This window comes from Pyxicephalus adspersus, chromosome 9 (genome assembly GCF_032062135.1).
Source record: "Pyxicephalus adspersus chromosome 9, UCB_Pads_2.0, whole genome shotgun sequence".
NCBI classification, from domain to species: Eukaryota; Metazoa; Chordata; class Amphibia; order Anura; family Pyxicephalidae; genus Pyxicephalus; species Pyxicephalus adspersus.
In genome coordinates this window covers 5,849,937-5,868,975 of record NC_092866.1, presented here as the reverse complement: position 1 = coordinate 5,868,975, position 19,039 = coordinate 5,849,937, and the positions used below count along the sequence as shown (strand labels likewise).

Genomic DNA, 19,039 nt, shown 5'->3' with positions numbered 1-19,039 from the left:
GAGGACATTTCAGATAAACACTTCTAAACAAATGAACATAATATTTGCTGCAAAGTGAAATGGGATCGGTGGCTGCAGACGTATGAGAGGGGGCGGCTCGGGTTGGTTTAACGAAGTTTAACCCATGCGGAGCCAAAAGGGAATGCAAAAATCTCTCTCGGAAAACAGAGCCGAGATGGTGATACATTCTGATGATGCCTTTTGTTTTAAAAGCTTTGGCATTCCTAGCTGACCCAACCTAACCTCCTAGGCAACATACAAACCTAAAAGGTTAAGGTCGTAAAAGGTGAATCAAACATAAAGTGCTCTTTAGGTACAGATGGTTGGTGAACTATATCATCCGACGTCCTTTTTAAGTGAACCCGGGCCGTTCAACTGCACATACTCCCTGCACATATCCCTGCCATTCTGCTTAACCACCAGGAGAAAGGTTCATGAAAAGTATTAAAATTCACCATAATACCAAGGTGACAGTGTTGGGACACCAGTGTCGTCCTGTGGGAGGAAGGTGTGTGGTTCATATTTCGGCATACCCAAAACTGGGCAAATTCTGAAGCATGCGGCTTTGCAGGAGCAGCTCACCCTATGTTGCACAAGGGAGCAATTGAGTTATCTGGGAGAAAGAAGACTGAAGAAGTATTTCCTCCTGCCTGCAGCAGACTGATGATCTCATCTCAGCCTGGATTATTGAGCGACAATGGAGTTTTTGCAACAAACCTTTTTTTTAAAAAAAAACAAATGCTGCTTTTGTAAATTTTGTTATAACTACTGACAGGTCTACTTTAACAGCCAAACATGACTCAGATATACTCCAGTCCCAAGTTGCATCACTGAGCGGCGCCATATTTTTCTCTCTTCTCTTCCTAGCTGCAATCTTTGGTCATCTTGATTGGCCAGGCTGGAATGACTGAACTCCCGGAGCTTTATAAGTCCCAGCAAGGGAGCAACCAAGTGATCACTGGGGAAGAGGAGACTGACGGAATATTCCGCCTGCCTGCAGCAGACTGATGACATCATCTAAGCCTAGGCAAAGTCACTAGACTATAGAGCAACAATGGCATTTTTGCAATAATGCTGCTGTTGTAAATTATAACTACTGACAGGTCTACTTTAACAGCTTTAAAGCTAAACTTGACCCTGATATACTTCCCCTGTCCCAAGTTCCATCACTGAGCGCCACCATCTTTTTCCTTCTTCTCTTCCTAGTCGCAGTTTTCGGTCATTTTGATCGGCCAGGGCGGGATGACATATCTCCCGGAGCTCGAACAGTCCCAGCAACAGCAGGGGAATTCCAGTTTGCCGGGGATCCTGGCAACCAATGTTGAGCTGCCCATGCTCCTCTTTATTAATATATCATTCACAAGAAGCATGCTGATAGAAGGGGAGAGGACAGGAGTGGGAAGTTTGCTACTTTTATTGTCTCCATCCTTGTCCAATCACCAGGCTAGGATTGAGAAAAGGATATATAAGCATTTCTAAAAGCAAGTGGTCCAATGAAAAGGTTTTGCACATTTTAGGATTGGATGGACCGAAATGCCAATCCTTTGCAAGGTAATACAGCTGCATTATATGTATTTAATCATCTTAGAAGAAACAGCACAAGGAGCCAATCAGTTGTGCAGTACATAGTAGAAGGATGAGATAGGTAAAGAGCTCATCAGGCTGCTACTTTTACTTCCAACACCCCATTACTACTGCAGCAGAAAAAAATGGGGTCTTCTATGCTGCCAGGCTGTGCCGGAGAGGGCCGTTTCCTTTGGTAGAAAGAACATCTCCCATGCTATTTGTGTGGAGTTCAGCTTTAAGCACAGCAAACTTTACAGTCTTTAAAAAAAAAAAGAAGTTGTTTGGGGTACGGAGCGCTCCATATGCGACAAAAGGATGCAGCCCCACGCGCACGCGATAAATTTGCATTGATCTTTAAAGCTGCCATTTGACTCCGGCGGCAAACGATGCTCCGGTGCCCATTTCACGTCAGATGCAGAAGATTTACGGGCGCCTGGCACAACATCTGCCAACACATTTGTACTTGCATCCAAAAAGGTACACAATGCTTCTCCGTCTAAACAAACAGTCTCCCCGCTTCTGCGACTCCAGTGCTTGAATAATGCCAGGAGCCTCCGGGAGGGGCCACAAAGTCAGCCTCTATCAGCCTGATTACCAGTCTCCCCGCTCGTGAAATATGTCCGCACTCCGCATTGATAAAGAGATATGGTAATACAACCTTGAAATGAAAGACTGAAACGTTTACCTGTACTGGACGTGGAATCCATTCATCACATGATCACAGCCTGACGATCAATACATCCCATCATCTATTGATAAGTGTGCTGTTCATTTTACATTTATTTGTGGTGACATACAGTAGGAAAAGGTGGGGGGGGTTATCAAAGATCGCCTTACATTGGACCTTTTAGGCACGCCAACTATTACTGCAGATAGGGACAGGAGATGTCACCTGGACGTTCCGGCTTTTGTAGTCAGAGCTGAGCTACGCATGCGCAATTGACAATTCTGGCTTCCCTTGCATGTGCATTAGGTCATCCTGGCACAGCCAATCAGGATGCCCAGATATTGTCTTTAGATAAGGAAGATGGTGGCGCCCTGTGCTGGATGTGCTTTAATACAAATCATTTCTGTTAACCAGCCAACTTCAGATTCCAATAAGTTACTTTGCCTAGGCACAGATGACATCATCAGCATTAAAACATTCCCTCAATCTCCTCTTCCCCAATAATCTTTTTTTTTATTTATTTTTTTACCCTGGAACTTTCTAGCAAAGCGAAGGCAGTAGAAGGCACCGTCAAAAACTGCACCAGCACTGGAATGTACCCATTATACTACTGGGTATGGGGGGCATAAAAACTCGCTCACCTTCCTCCCAGCACTGGTTTTAGTTAGTGGCACAATACCATCAGATCCAAGGCAAGGAGGCTGAACTCTTCCTTAGGGCAGGTTCAGACCTGCTTCGGCATTGAGCGATCGCATGAGGTTCTCTTTCCCTAGCAGCAAACGCATGTGAATATATTCTTACCTAGCATTCACATAGCGTTCACACTGGCCTATTAATTTCACAAAACCCCAAAGCTGGCACCTTGGCAGCCACTCAAGCCCTTGCATTACAGTGCTGGTCAAAAAGAACCACCATCTGCACATGTGCAAGCTGGTGGTAGTGAGCGTTATGGTACTTACTGCTGCCCTTATTTATTCTCAATGGTACTGCTGCAGAAGAAGCTACATGTAGTATCTCCCCAGAGGCGCCATTGTGATCTGACGGTACATTATAACAGGTTCACACCTGCTTCTACATCAGGCGATTCTGCGCGGGATCCTGCAGCTGACACCTTGCCAGCAGCTCGCACCCTCACATGGAAGCAAGGCGACTCAGTGCTTAGCACTCTACACCAGGGGTCGGCAAACTCCGGCCTTTAGGTCAGATACGGCCTAGCTGGTAGTTGGTTCCAACCGAACGACCCCTCGCCGATCCGGCCTAATGCCGGCCAGCAACCCGGGGGGCTGGCGGATCAGCCAGGGGGCGTTAGGAACAACCGGAGCCAGAGCCGCTGGAATTTCTGAGCTCCAATGCCGCCTCCTAGCTGTTGCTTCTCTATTTACCACTGTTGGCGTTGATACTTCTGTGATAAATAGGGAAAGCTCCCTAAAGGGAAATCCCTCTCCTCCGCAATGCATACGGAGAAGAGAGATTTCACTTCAGGGGGCGTTCCCTGGTAGTGAGCGGAGCCATTAGGACAGGGCTCAGAATCCAGCCTAGTGTGCTGCCGCCCACCCATGACATGGCCTACTGGCCATGAAAGTTTGCCGAACCCTGGTCTACACTGTCACTCTACACACTGTCTTTGCTAGGTCCCAGGTTGGAATCTCGGCCAGGACACTATCTGCATGGAGTTTGCAGATTCTCCCTGTGTTTGTGTGGGTTTCCTCAGAGTACTTCGGTTTCCTCCCACATTCCAAAAACATGCAGTTAGGTTATTTTGGCTTTCCCCAAATTGACCACAGAATGACATACAGCATACAGTGCAATCCTGCTCTATGGAGAGAGTAGAGGGTGAACGAGCGAGAGCCACCCTGCTGCGTTCTCTCTCCTTCACTTGCATTGCGGTCATTCGTCTTTCGCCGTTCGTGGACCTGCCAGGACAGATCCGTGAACAACGGACAAGGAGCGCTGTACACACATCAGATTATTGGCTTAGTCTCCCATTGTGATTGGACATCACAATATAACTTTGTTAAAATACAACATGATACACTATAACAAAGTTGATAATATCTATATAATGTTGTAACTTTGAAGCAAGGCAAAAGGCTTCGGCAGATATTGGCAGATGGTGGATTATGAGGATCTATTGTGCACCTTATGAAACCCGGGAGGATCAGTGACGCGGGCAGAGGATCAGAAAACATTACACCTACATGGGAATGATCTTCTCCACATCTTAATTCAGCGACGGGGTCCCTTTAATCTGTGTGTGAAGATTAGACGGGCACCTTAACGGTTCAGCACAGACATCACACGCTATTCTTCCACCAACACATACATACACTGCACATGCACACAGTAATAAACGTTAGCCCGCTCATGCGTGCAGCCGGCGGAGGCGAGAGCAGCACATTCATTAACCTCAACATGATAATCCTTTTCACCGCTGCATATTAACTAGTTACATATTCATAATCATTTACATTATTTAAAGGGCCGTCTAGGAGATATGCGAGACTATATCCATTAACGGCGGTGATAAAGGTTACAGAAGATATTTTACTTAATGTTTCCAAGAAGCTACTTTAATTAGTGAATATGCAAATGAAGCAGATTTTTTTTTTTTTGACGGATAGGGCCAATGCCACCGTTTCATATGTTCTTTTTGCGAGCCGTACTGACGCAAGTAAAACACAGATTGCATCTCGGGGCCCTCGGCTGCATGGGCCGTTTAATAAAAAGCGGTGGGGTTCTGGCCGCTGCTCTTTATCTTGCCGCCGTTAGACAGATCTTTGGCTGCTGGATCTTGGGAGCAATCGAAAGCTCCGGTCTTAATTTAATAAGGTAAAGGGCAACGTGCAAAGGGCACTAACCCAAACCAACCAATCAGGATTCATCTTTTGCTGTTTAAACTGCTCTAAACGGATGAAGGATGATCTGATTGGTTACTGGGGACACTTGGCGCAATGGCTCTGCTCTTTATGTTGGAACTCGGAACATATTTGTCTGCAAAATACAGTAGCTGGCACTGGAAATATTTCCCCACACGTCAACTGTTAACAATAAGATCTTTTGTTTAAGCTGGCGGATCTTTTAATATATAAATGAACTGGTCTCCTGAACTGGATATCCGGGAGAAATGTTGCTTTTAAAGAGAATCTATCATCAGGATACAAAAACTGCTGATGAAGACTGTAAGGTTTATAGCTGAACTCGGCAAAAATATTTTTTCCCCTCTACCCACTGCAAGAGTTAAAACCCATTCAGTCCACGGTCAGCCTTTGTAGACCATGGGGGAACCTTAAATCAACTTTCAGGTCTTTAAGGAACCCTGGCTACAATTACTATATACACAGCTCACAGTTTATTAGTGTGGTGGACAGTAGAAGAATTCCTCTTACATTGTTGGCCAGTGGGAAGAATGTCACTTTTACATATAGCCAAAAAGATAATTGGTGTCACTTAGTCTGAGCCTAGTGGCACAAATTGTGCAGAAAATTCTTAGGAACTCTGGTTTAGGTGATGATGGTTTCAGAGAAAGACTTAAGCTGCATACACACTTCCAACTTTTATCGTTGGAAATGAACAACGAACGAACGACGAACGACCGATTGGCCAAAAATCGTTCGTAAAAAAAGTAACCAACGACGCCGACGAACGAGGATAGTCGTTGGAAATGAACGACCGGACCGGCGGATCAGATTGGACGACGATCGTTGACCATCTATCGTGTGTACGGTCGTTCAGTGATCGTCCATGGTCCGAGCATGCGCGGTGAACGAACGTTCGCTCACTTCCTGTGGTGCACGTCACTTCCTGTATCGTTCAAACGATCGCATCTATCGTGTGTACAATATCTGCGAACGATCGTGCCGTTATCTGTATGTACAGGATCAGTGCCATACGATCGTTCGCAGATATCGTGCAGGATCGTTCGTTTACCAACGATAAAAATTGGAAGTGTGTACGCAGCTTTACTTTATCCCTTGCTCCTGCCGTCCCCTGGGCTCTCTTCCGCTGCATGACGCCCTGGATTGTAAGCACCATCCCATACAGCGCAACACTCAGACTTGTACTGCACGGGGTGACCTCGTTGGTCACACCAGAAGGGCAGCGAAATTTCTACCATGGCTGTGTGGGACCGATCTAGGAAAAGCAGGAAAGTGCTGCAGGAGGGGGTCACTGCTGAATGCCGAGACACTGAAAAAGCAACTAGTACACATAGGCTGATTATTACTTCTAACCTAAAAAACTGATCTGAAGTGATCCTGAGAGGAATCAGATTTGCTGCTAAATATCAATCAAAAGCACAAAGAGATGAGTATATCAGATCTGTTATCTGAATACTTATTATCTAACAAGGGCAGAATATCATACGTGTGTGGTGTTTTGAGGCATCTAACCAACAGGAAAATTTTTTGGATCCAGTGATCTCCCCTGCTCCTTTTATCTGGGCGCACCACCCGGTACCTTACAGTGACCAGTGTTCTTGGGTGATTAACAAAACGCTAGATCACAATACCGGGGCCTTCACCCGCCTACAGCTTTTTCCAGCCAGCTTAAAAAAAATCCTGCAAGATTGTGTGTACTAAGTCCTACTCAAAGCGTACCTAAACTCAGAAATGTCACTTTACATAAAAGGGTAGACAAAAAAAATTCTGTTTGTTTAGGTTTTTTTTTTTTTTTTTTATTAAAAAAAAATAAAAAATAAAAAAAGGGTGCAGCACCACTACCTATTTTTCAATCGCCTCGATGATCGAGAATGAATGGGAGCGCAAAGCCTCTCAGGATATCTATGTCAGGCATACCGGGAGACTCTTGGGTGCATCTCGGGCATGCACGAAAGGAGTCCTTTTGCACAAAGAGTAAAATTTGCCAATCTCACGCATGCGTGATCTCGCGCCTTGGTTGGGTGACGTAGGATGAAGAACAGGATGGCGGTGCCCAGAGCCTCGGCTCAGGGACGACGCTGGACCTCAGACTGCCCTGTGGGATTGAAGGTAAATGGTTTTTTTTCTTTTGCACTTTTGGGTTTAGTTCCTCTTTAATTATTTCTGCTGGTGGATGAGACCCACTTTTTTTTTTTTTTTTTGTTTTATGACAGATGCGTCAGTGCTCACCCCCTGCACTGCATCACCAAGACTGAAAAAAAAAAAAAGAAGACATCCCTTTGGGTATCAGAACTACTCATAAGGTGGCTACATTGGTTTTCCATTTTGATTCTTCCCTCACCTGGTAAGTAATAACCTTAGGCGGCTATGCTCACCCCTCCGCTGTATCCATAAAGGAAGCCATGGTGGTCACAACTGCCTGGACATGAAGCATTTCTGCCTTTCCTCATCTCATAGGGAATATTTTTGGACAATAAAGATTTAGAAAACGGGAACACACAACGTACAAAATAACATTTAAAAAAATTGAAAGTTTTACAAAAGCTCACGAATGGCCAACAGTGTCACAGATAGGGTTACAAACTTCCCCAAAACCATTTGCATCAAGATAAGGGTAACGGGTAACTTTTATTCGACACGTTTCACAACACTTAAGGTTGCTTCCTCAGGAACGACCGTGACATTTGGATACAGTGTGCAAATTTTGAATCCCTTATTCTCAAGAGAAAATGGTTATAAAACTAAGCCACACGTCACATCCACCAGGCGTGAACACCAGCGCCCGGCCATCTCCCTGCACATCAACACTATCTGATAGGGAACAGATCAGCGGGAAAACACTACAATCTCCAATAAATGTATTCAAATGTTGTGGGGAAGAAGAAAGCACCTTCCAGCATGTGGAATCAGGAAGCACAACCAGGGTACTCAGCCAAAGTTTGTTGTGGGTAGACGTGGAGGGGTAAGGGGATCAGGATTAAAAATGCTATCATTGTTTTAGTTTCCAGATCAGCTCACAGGAAGTTACAAGGACAATGCATTACAGGATAAATATGCACAGCTCGGTGCACATTCTAAAGCTTGCAAAAAAAGCCCCTACTTTTGTTATATTGCTTATAATAGCATGTCTCCTGTGCAATAAAAATCCTTCTAGTGACCAATTTATTAAGCTTCACGTTTATTCCCCTATAAAACATGAGGATAGGGGAGTACAGCTATAAAATAAGCAACGCTTGGTCCATGCAAATTGGTCACCTGCATTGTTACCCCGCCACATGCACTTCCAATAGCTGTGCTTAGCCATACACCAGGCATGTCCAAAGTCCGGCCCGGGGGCTAAATGCGGCCCTTGGTTAGATTTCCACCGGCCCACAACCCCTGTCATCACAGGGAACCCCCTATGTCATTATAGTGGGCGTGAGCTGCGCAGGACCCGCGCAGACCACGCCCACACTAACCCTGGTTAGTTGTCGGCCCCCACACATTTTCACCTCACCAAATCTGGCCCTCTTTGCAAAAAGTTTGGACACCCCTGTCATACACCATCGTTGCCATGGTCAATGACAGCCAACACTGGAGTGCAAGTTAATATGAAAAGTCTTCTGAAAAAGCTGCAGATCAGCAGCAATTAGACTTTTCTAGAGCTGCCCCAATTCTCTGGAATGGTCTTCCTCGTCCTATTCGTCTTGCTCTTACTTCTGCACATTTTAAAGAGCACTCAAAACCCATTTTTCAAACTCACCTACCCGTTTTCTTTTGTTTCCTTTACCCTCACTACTCACCCACCATTCCATATCCCCTCCCATTGTGTGATACTTCCCCTACCTCCTAGATTGTAAGCTTTTCAGGGCAGGGTCCTCTCCTCCTTCTGTGTCACTGTCTGTATCTGTCTGTCATTTGCAACCCCTTTTTAATGTACAGCGCTGTGTAATATGTTGGCACTATAAAAATCATGTTTAATAATAATTACAACAATGGAAGTGAACATATAGCAATTGTTTATGATATGCAAACTATATATCAGCTTTTCTCAACCCCTTTCAAATAACTTTCAGGTCTTCAGGGAACCTACGGCTTTAACTACTATATCCACAACTCACAGTTTATTAGTGTGGTGGTCAGTAGGAAGAATTCCTAAAAACGTTGCTGTTCATTCGGAACAATGTCAGCCTTACATTGGTGTCACTTAGTCTGACCTGTGAGGCACAAATTGCTCAGCAACCTCTGGAGGAAACCTGGTTGAGAAACACTGCTATATATTATCCATTTCAGGTTTTACACCTACGATAAAAGTCTGTTGTATCTGTCATGTCTTCTAAACGAAAGGTTTTACAATCTGCTTGTTACCAGAAGTGCAACACAGAACAATAAAGCCAAACCCAAGTTGTACCATGGACACTTTGCATGCAGAGTAATAAATAAGGTTGTAAATAAACATTGCCAGCACAATCTTTGTCCCATCTACATGCAGAGATGGTGTGAGTGACCCATCAGCCTATGGAAGTCAGACAAGGTCTACTGACAGTTCTGCAAATTGTCCTCTAGATGGCACTGCAGCAAACAAACAGCTCCATGTGCCCAGTGAATGAAGACCCTGTGTTAGGAGACATGATGCAAGCTGCTATTTGTAGAGCCAAGGGCAAATATTAGCTTGCGCAAGCTGCAGAGAAAGGGGAAAGGATGATGCAAGACCCCAGGGGTCACATAGGCAGGAGATAGAATTACAACAAACATTCATTCAGGATTTGGAGTATACAAAGCAGACATAATCCCAACTTTTGGATACTGAAAAGGAGATGCAAATTACAAACCATCAAATTTTTCAAATTTCAAATATCGGCAAATATACAAGCTAAAAATCCTAAAATTAGGCCATATCAGTCAGCTGCAGGCAGGAGAAAGCACTTTCTTGGTCTCCTCTAACCATGTGATCACACTGCAACATTGTAACTTTGTAGCAAATCACACAGATGATCTGTGATCACCAGAATTTATTATTTTTATTAATAATAATAAACAGGAGGTATATAGCGCCAACATATTACGCAGCACTGTACATTAACTATATGAATGTTTTAACTTTGAGCAGGTTTCTTCAGTGGGTGAATCACAACCCTAGCTGAGCAGGCATAAGAGACGAAGCAGCTCCGCTGGACAGGTAAGATTCTGTGAACGTAATGCCAGTGGCAATGCCGATTTGTTTCCTCCACAATTTGAAATTGTTTGAATGTTCGGTTTTCCCACGATTAGGTTCCTTGTATAGGAACTTCCTGTTATAGGGTGACAACAACAACAATAGAGGTCACTGTGCTGCACTACTTCCTTGAAGAGGAGAACAAGCAGGGCTGAAGGTTCACCCATAACCCAGGCAAACACACCCCAGGTAGAAAACCCCATGGGGTAAGGTGTAGAGCAAATTGCACTGCAGGTAAACAATGTTGCACACGACTGCAACAGCTGCAACTGCATTGCCAGGAGCAACTTGTTACCTTTAGGAGCCATGCTGCAGCCATGAACAAAAGATAGTTTTCAAAGTTTTCATTTAGTTAAATGGGAGCAGTTGGGACCACAGTTGACCCTGCAGGTCTGAAATGGCCCCAAGAGTAAAGATCCCCCGGTACTTTTAGGAAGTCTATTGCAGTGATCTCCCCACCCCCTTTCAGCTAGGCACACCGCCTGGCACTTTTCAGTAACCACCCGGCTGTTTACTGAGGAGTTGGGTCATAATACGGGGGCCACCACCCACCTACAATTTCGTAGATTGGATACTGTATTGAATGAAAAAAAATTTTTATTCCAAATAAAAGGAAAAAAACCCCACCTGGGACCTCTAATGAGCTTACCCAGTGCCAAGCAGTAGGGTAACAACCGGCTCCCAATTGTACTTTTGCATTGTCACATGCAGTCCTTGGTGGATGCTGCGCTGACATGAGCGTGAGCCACCATTGTTACCATCAGCCGGTCCACGGCAAGTGGGTGAAGGAGGTCAGATAAAGAATTCTTTAAGAAGCACACACGGAGCTGCAGCTGGATCGGGTTATCCCATGCGGCTCATGATGGCACCTTGCCAGCCGCTTTCTCACTCACACCACAGTGCTGGACCCTATAGAACTGTCATTTGCAGATTTGACAGTAGGTGGCGGTAGGTGGTGCCAATACCGCCCATTGCGCCCCCATTCATTCTCTATGGGGCTGTTGCAGGGAGAAGCTACTTGTAGCGCTCCTGAGAGGCAGCAGTTCCTGGCATGAGGAAGCAGTAACTGCACAGTAACCTCATCACCAATCTGAACGCAGACTAAACTAAATAATAATTTGAAGCAAGCAAATACCCATTCCCAGTGTTCACACCCCGACCCCTAAATACGCTCGCACCTGACAATTGTAAAACGTTCTTTTCCTCTCTGATAATCCTCCCCCGGTGTCTTGTTCAGCCGGTCTGACGCCGAATCCGTGTTTCCACTTGCGCAGAAAATAAAACGTGTTCCGGTAATGATGTATTAGCATTTCTCAAGTCGTGTCTAAATCTAATCTGTGAATTAATTTTATCTCCTGGCTGATACAGCGACGGTGAGAGCGGAATAATTAAACTGTCTCTTCAATGTGTGGAAATAGAACCTGGCTGCCTGCGTATCAGGAGAGGGGAACCATCCAAACACGGACTCTAATTTTACCTTTTTATGTTAAATATATTGTGAGTCATGTACAGGTGTGCAGATGCTGCGCCGTGCATAGGGGAGGGGGGTGCACAACTGTACAGAGAAAATTACCTACAGGATAGGCCACATGAACAACTTTATTCTGTTTATTTTTTCAGTGCAACACTAAACAGTCACTTGCAGCTTGTTCTGTTATAAAGCTGAGACGGTTACATTTGTTTCAGCTTTTATATCATCTGCAGCAGGGTTCACATCCTCATATCACCTGCATGTGACACGGACATTTCCTGTTACAGCTTTAGAGGGTCACCTGACTGCTCTAGTACGCTGCACAGCAGGAGGGTTTAGAGGACAGCCAGACGGTGTTTGAAGAATGAGAAGCAGCAAAAGCAAGCTCCATGTTTTTTTCTAGAATGGTTTTGTTTAAATCTGGCTGCCAGCCCCCCCTGACGTTTAACCTGCCCTCCGGCCTCTGCCTTTCCCTTTGCTTCGCCTTCCGCCCCCCGCCCCCTCTTCCATTCTACCTGCTCTCAGCCCCCTTCCATTCAATTCGCCTTCCACCCTTCCCCCCTCCTTCTGATCTACCTGCCCTTCAGCCCCCTCCCTTCCAACCTGCCCTATGGGCCACCTCCCTTCACATCAAACCTGCCCTCCGGCCCCCTCCCTTCCCTTCAAGCCTGCCCTCCAGCCCCCTCCCATCCCTTTACCCCTGCGGTCCGCCCCCCTCCCATCAATTAAACCTGCCCTCCGCATCCATGTATCAGGGCTTTTTGATGTTTGCATTCTGACTCCCAAGACCCAAACCATCACTTGCACCAGAGCTAAGTCACCGGGGTGCTGATCCTTTGGCCCCTCCTATCAGCCATGCTCAGGCTGTATTGTATAGAGAAGCACAGAGATCCAGTGCTGACATCCGGGCTCCCTTTCATTTCTCAGGGCCGGTCCGCTGGTGACAACACATGCGGAAACGGCTTCCTCTAATCATCGCCTGGTGACGAGCTGACAAAACATATGAGCACTATTGGCAAAGTATTGTCCCCCCATAACAGGAAGCACCTCACCATGGATCTGGCAGGATCCCCAGGTATCATTTTACCAGCTGCAGATTGGAAAAGCCTGAAAACCACTTTTGAAATGACAACATGTTGAGAACAATAGCACCGGCGTGATCTCACATGGAGGTGACAACAGATCTGAGGTTCTTGTTTTGTATATGAAGCCCCCACGTGTGTGCTGGAATTAAACACTCGCAGGCTGCACCCAGCACATTAAATCCAGGGCTCCCCCCCCCTTCTATAATCTGATCTCCGTATTCTTGGAGCGATTAGCCTACTTGTTACAAATCTGCTCAGCCCGAGTGATTACAGGGAGAGCGAGATTATTGATGGCCCCGGGCCCTCCAACTGGTTCTGTCTTTCTCATGGTGTCTCGGCGTGTCAGCCATAGAAAAAGGAAGCGTTGGCGAGCGATTGTCAGAACTTCTGCCTTTGGTATCAGTGAATGGGAAGTGAAAGCAGAGCCAGCGGTGTCACCAGACAACAGCCTGCACAATCCAAAGCGTCCGGTGGCTCCGTGCCGACACTGATCACTGCCAAATCTAAAGGGCGCAGTTCCAGCCCACACATCTATCATCAACCTAAAAACGCCTGGAGTCTCGGGATCCAATCCCAAGTAGGACAACATCCGCATGGAGTTTGGAGGTTTCCTCCCACATCCCAAAAGAATACGGAATGGCCAATTGGTTCCCCTGAAAAATGGCCTTGAGACGTTAGAGTGCAAGCTTCTCAGACGAATAGTTAGTGCCAGGACTTTATACTTTGTACAATGCTGCATGTTATGTTGGTGCTATATAAATGCAGGATGATGATAATAAATGGATGAGGGGGTTTGCTGAAGTTTTGTGTATTATAAACTATTGGTTTTTATGCAGAGTTCACTTTTCCTGACTCCCCCCCATCAGTGCTGTTGATCTCCAGCACAACCAAGCTCTAAAGTGGCTGCACCATGCCTGTGTGATGAATGTCAGCGTGACAACACAGAAGGGTGTCCCCAAAACAAACATTGCACCTTGGATACTGGAGATCCCTAACCCTGAATGAGTTCCCAGCTATATATATTTATTTATGTGTATTGCCCGGCCCATGGGCACCTCTCCCCTCATGCTAGATTCAAACGGATCTGCCATGGTCTCTCTTTATTTTTGGCTAGGGTGACAACATACCCGCACAATTGAGAGGCAGTTGTCACCCCAGGGTTCTCACTGTTATTATAATAAACAATAAAGTTAGAAAATGACAATAGGATGGTGAAAGCGATGTGAGATGTTAGTGATCGGCCCGTGTAAGGGGTCAGTGAAAGGTTCGGGGTAGAGCAATGTGATAAGGAAGGGATAAGAGGAAGTCACATGATCCCTGGACCAGGAAGTACTGCAAGGTTCTTTCCAGGTGGACGTGTGTGCAGCTGGAGGGGATGTCAACAAAGAGAACCTGTCACTTTGACTTACATGGGTAAAGTGTAACTCGGATTTAAAGTGACAACGTCCATCACCCAAAAAAATCCTAATAGGGGGCATTGACAAGCTTTGACAAACCCAGGGGTTCCAGTGTTGGGAATCAGGGTACCCCGGGCACGGCATGCTGGGACTAGCACTACCCCAGGCACGGCATGCTGGGAATGGCGCTACCCCGGGCGCGGCATGCAGGGAATGGCGCTACCCCGCGCGCGGCATGCAGGGAATGGCGCTACCCCGCGCGCGGCATGCAGGGAATGGCGCTACCCCACGCGCGGCATGCAGGGAATGGCGCTACCCCACGCGCGGCATGCAGGGAATGGCGCTACCCCACGGCAGGGAATGGCGCTACCCCGGGCACGGCATGCTGGGAATGGCGCTACCCCGGGCACGGCATGCAGGGAATGGCGCTACCCCGGGCACGGCATGCAGGGAATGGCGCTACCCTGGGCACGGCATGCAGGGAATAGCGATACTCCGGGCATCCCATGCTGGGAATAGTTATACTCCGGGCACGGCAAGCAGGGAATAGCGATACTCCGGGCATTGCATGCTCAGAATAGCGGTACACCGGGCATTGCATGCTGGGAATAGCGGTACACCGGGCACTGCATGGTGGGAATAGCGGTACACCGGACATTGCATGCTGGGAATAGCGGTACACCGGACATTGCATGCTGGGAATAGTGGTACACCGGACATTGCATGCTGGGAATAGTGGTACACCGGACATTGCATGCTGGTTACAGTAGTACCCTGGGCACACTAGGAATGGCAGGACTCTAGCCATTGGGAATAACTGTACTCTGGACACAGCATGCTGGGGCCCATGGCCACCCATGCATTGAATGCTGGGAGTTGTAGTCCACCGGTCAGGGCGTGCTGTGTCCTGCTAACCACCTGTACCACGTGCTATCCACTCAGCATGACCCCGCCTCCCCCGGGTTACCTTGTTCTGCTCCTCCTGCAGTCGGGTCACTTCTCTAGAGCTGAACGGTCTGCCCCCCTCCTTGAGACGCTCCATGTTCCGCCCACCCCGGGCTCCTCACACTCTCCGGACGGAGGCCTTTGACGTCATCATCGCGCGATATCTAGCGCGGAAAGCATGAAAGGTCCCACGTGGAGACAGGGGGCGGGGTATCTGCGTAGCAACGCTGCCTGGCAACCGTACACAGTATGACACGCCCACTCCAGCCAGCCTGAAGTTCCCACTGCACGCTTTCTTCCGCTTACTATAAACCACGCCCCTCTGTCACCATGCACAAACCGCATGCCACGCCCCTCTTTTACCATGTACACCCAATATACCTTGACCCTTTGTCTCCATACTGTATACACTCCACACGCCACGCCCATATGTCACCTTGTACCCCATAGACCACGCCCCTCTCTCAACTTGTATAATAATAGTTGTACACCCCATATATTGCTCTATACATCGTACACCCAGTGTATCACAATGCACTTCCCTTTACACACCCTGCCCAACCCTTTGTAAACACCTATTACATCCTGTACACTAGCGGTCTCCAAGCAGTGGTCCGTGGTCCACAGAAAAATTTGGACAATATTTGCAATTTTTATGTTTTATTAAAAATAAAACAAAAATATTCTAATAAATTCTTATTATCTGAATGACAATTTACACCTTTATATTGCACTAAATTCACAAACTGTACTGGAGACGGAAAAATAAGGGAGGCGTGACGTCAGTGTAGTGTCAAGTTTTGTGAGGCGACCGTTACCGAGCCGTACGCTTCAGTATTGTTTCCACCATTACAACTGTCACACCCCTCCGCCAATACCGATTCTCTTCCCATTGTTTTATTTTATATTTTTATTTCCCCGATGTTCTTTTAGTATGACCTTACCTGTGTATTTTATTTGTTATATTTAATGGCATCAAATAGTTTGACTTTGATAACTATCAATTCTTGTTTGGTCTTAGATTGGAATGAAATAAACCCATAATGAGTAAGAAAAAGCAAACAAATATTTGGCATTTCTTTAGTAATAACAAAGATAATACAACTAATGATATTAGTAACAATAGTAATACTTCACTTACCAGTGAGCCGATCAATGAGTCAGAGCCGCCACAGTCATCGTCAGCACCATTAGGAAGATCATTATTTTACAAATGTATTTATCTTTTTTTTAAAAAATTATATTAATGGCCCGCTGGATTTAAACATATGAATTTAGTGGTCAGTGATGTGTGAAAGGTTGGCGACCGCTGCTCCACACCCAACACTCCCCAATGCAAATCTCATATATCACCCTTTACACCTCTGTACACTCCGTATATCTCCCTTTACACCCTTTGTGATGGCTCTGGGTTAAAGGCAGCTAATGGGTCAGTGATTTGGTTCCATTGTCCAATCTGGCCCTGTTTTTTTAAAGGCATCACAAGTGACCCTGGCTGTGACTCAATGGGCAAGGAGCTGACAAGCTGGAGGCTTGAACCCCATTACAACCCGACAGATAGTCATGTTGGAGCAATAAATGGCTAGGAGTATGGTTGGCTGGGAATCAGTCACCTGAGCATTGTGTCCTCCAGGACAGCATCTGTTACAACCTTATTCACACAGGTTAAGAAGACTGTGTAGGGGCTGGAGAAGTTGGTAAGGACAGGTTTGTGGTCTATCAGCAGATGGAAGGGTAATGCTAATGATATTTGTAAAAGAATGTCACCTTGTGGAGGTTGGAAAGACAATAGCTCCAGGGCCAGCCAACATGGAGAAAAATAATGGCAGTACAGATGATGAACCATGAGGGTGGAACCATACGGTTGGGTTGGAGAAGGACGATGGTACTAAGGTAGAAGAGTTGGAAAAGATATGGGGGTTCACTAACAGCTGTACATAGGTTGATATTCCACGAAGGGCAGAGAAAAGGGTAATTGGTAAGGCCACAGAAAGACTGGGTCAGAGGTACAGGCAAGGTTGGTTAGACAACAGTTCCATAGTTGTGGTCCTACAACGTAACACTAACAGAATAAGGAGCAGTGGTAAAGAAATGGAAAGTTGGGGAAATGTAAAATTGGGTCAACCACAATTAAGGAAACCCTACTCTGTATAGAACCCACACACATTACCAACATCTACAAACCCCAACATCACCCCTCTATAAACCCCCTGAATTCCTGATAATGATGTGGATAGGGTGACACCTTATGATATGGACTTTGTTATGTTGTTATTTCGAGGCATCATAGTAGTACAGGAAACACAAAAAACTGCAACATTCACCAATTGGCTCAAAGTGACTAAGACAGTTTTTTGTTATCTTTTTTTGCTATCTATGGGCTCTATTTATAAATTTTTCCCCAGTCAAATCCTCTGAATGTTCGCTAATGGTGAATTTCATGTTCACGTTTGTCTACAGGTTTCCAATTAAAACAATGGTTCTGTCACATAGTAGTAATACGGTATGTTGAGAGTGCACAGCTGTCACAAAAAGAAGGAATCACATTTTGTGAACAAATTGAAGAGGTCCAGTTTCTTTTCAGTTCTAGTCTTAGGGCACAACAAGAAGACAAAGGAAAACTCCCTAAAGTGGGAATCCCCAGTATGTTGTAACCCCAAGAGGTATTTCCATTCAAAGACTGATTATCCCCTCCTTCAGCATGGTAAATTTTTGAATTTCTCACCACTTCCTCTACCAGCAGCAGTGGACTCCAGGACAAATAAAGAGAATAAGACTTCCAAGTGGACATACAGATACATAGAGGGGAAACTCTAACCAATATTAAAAAAGAATGGCTTCAGGTTTCCTTTAAAGCTGATCTGAATTTCTGAATATTGAAGGCGATAGAGTGACACCTAATCATATGGACTTTGGATGTTCTTTTTTTGCGGTATCATCATGGTACCATCCAAGTTAGACAACACAACTCTGTCTAATGGACAAATAATACTCTCATTGATAATCTCCATTGTGTAACCCCACCCATAAATATAAAAACATTGGTGAAACAGAGAGTTTTCCTGTCCCCAAAATTTAAAATCAAATCAAGCAAATTTGGTGTCGCCATTTTGGCACAATGCATTGTCACTGGGGAAGATGAAATGATGGCTGTTTTTGTTGGCTTGAAGAGTGCAGTAGGACTTAAATTGACGTTTGGGGTTCCAGAAGATCTTTCCTTGATCTGGTCTAATGTCAATCAACAGCATCAAGTAAAGTATAAATATAAAAGTACACAAATAACAATACACAAAAAATTACAAAACAAAGAGAACTGGGGCAGATAAAATCTTGTCATCAGACTGATGTCAATCGTTTGGAATATAAGTTTGTAGCGTTGTCACTCAGGGGAACAGACATGATGATAAAACACCATGCCACCTCAATCCCAGGCGGTACCCACACTCCTTTTATTTATAGTGCCCCATATATAATATTTGAAGGGTTTTCAGCCTTCGTTAATGTGCTTGTCATAAGAATACTTCATCGCATCAATCTCACAAAGCACCCCACACTCCAGGGTATTAGGGGTATACAGGAAACAGCGCACCGCCACCCCCTGTCAGGGGGGCTTATCAACACACCTGCAGATCTGATCTAATTATCTGCACAATTAATGTGGCCATTTGTGAAAAGTCCCCCCTGACCACAAAAAGATGAAGCTAAATGCCAGGCAAACTGCTAAAAACACATATAAAAAATATATAAATGGGAGCTGATTTACCTGCCAGGGGTAGTACCCTTTTCTGAGATTTACACAGCTCTGTTACCTAGCACAAAAGACCTGATTTCATTCTGC

General features: G+C 45.7%; 1 protein-coding gene across 3 annotated transcripts in view; it reads right to left on the bottom strand.

Moving 5' to 3' along the window:
• URI1 (URI1 prefoldin like chaperone) overlaps positions 1 to 15,354 on the bottom strand; it is a 65,118-nt gene extending 49,764 nt beyond the window's left edge. The window contains exon 1 of one of the 3 annotated variants that reach the window (XM_072422416.1): positions 15,224 to 15,354. In XM_072422416.1, the coding sequence (XP_072278517.1) occupies positions 15,224 to 15,298 (75 nt within the window). In that variant the 5' untranslated portion in view covers positions 15,299 to 15,354. Of the gene's footprint in view, positions 1 to 11,481; positions 11,629 to 15,223 lie in introns of those variants that run through there. The other 2 variants (XM_072422417.1, XM_072422415.1) reach the window with 2 other exon arrangements.
• Positions 15,355 to 19,039: the final 3,685 nt, after the last annotated feature.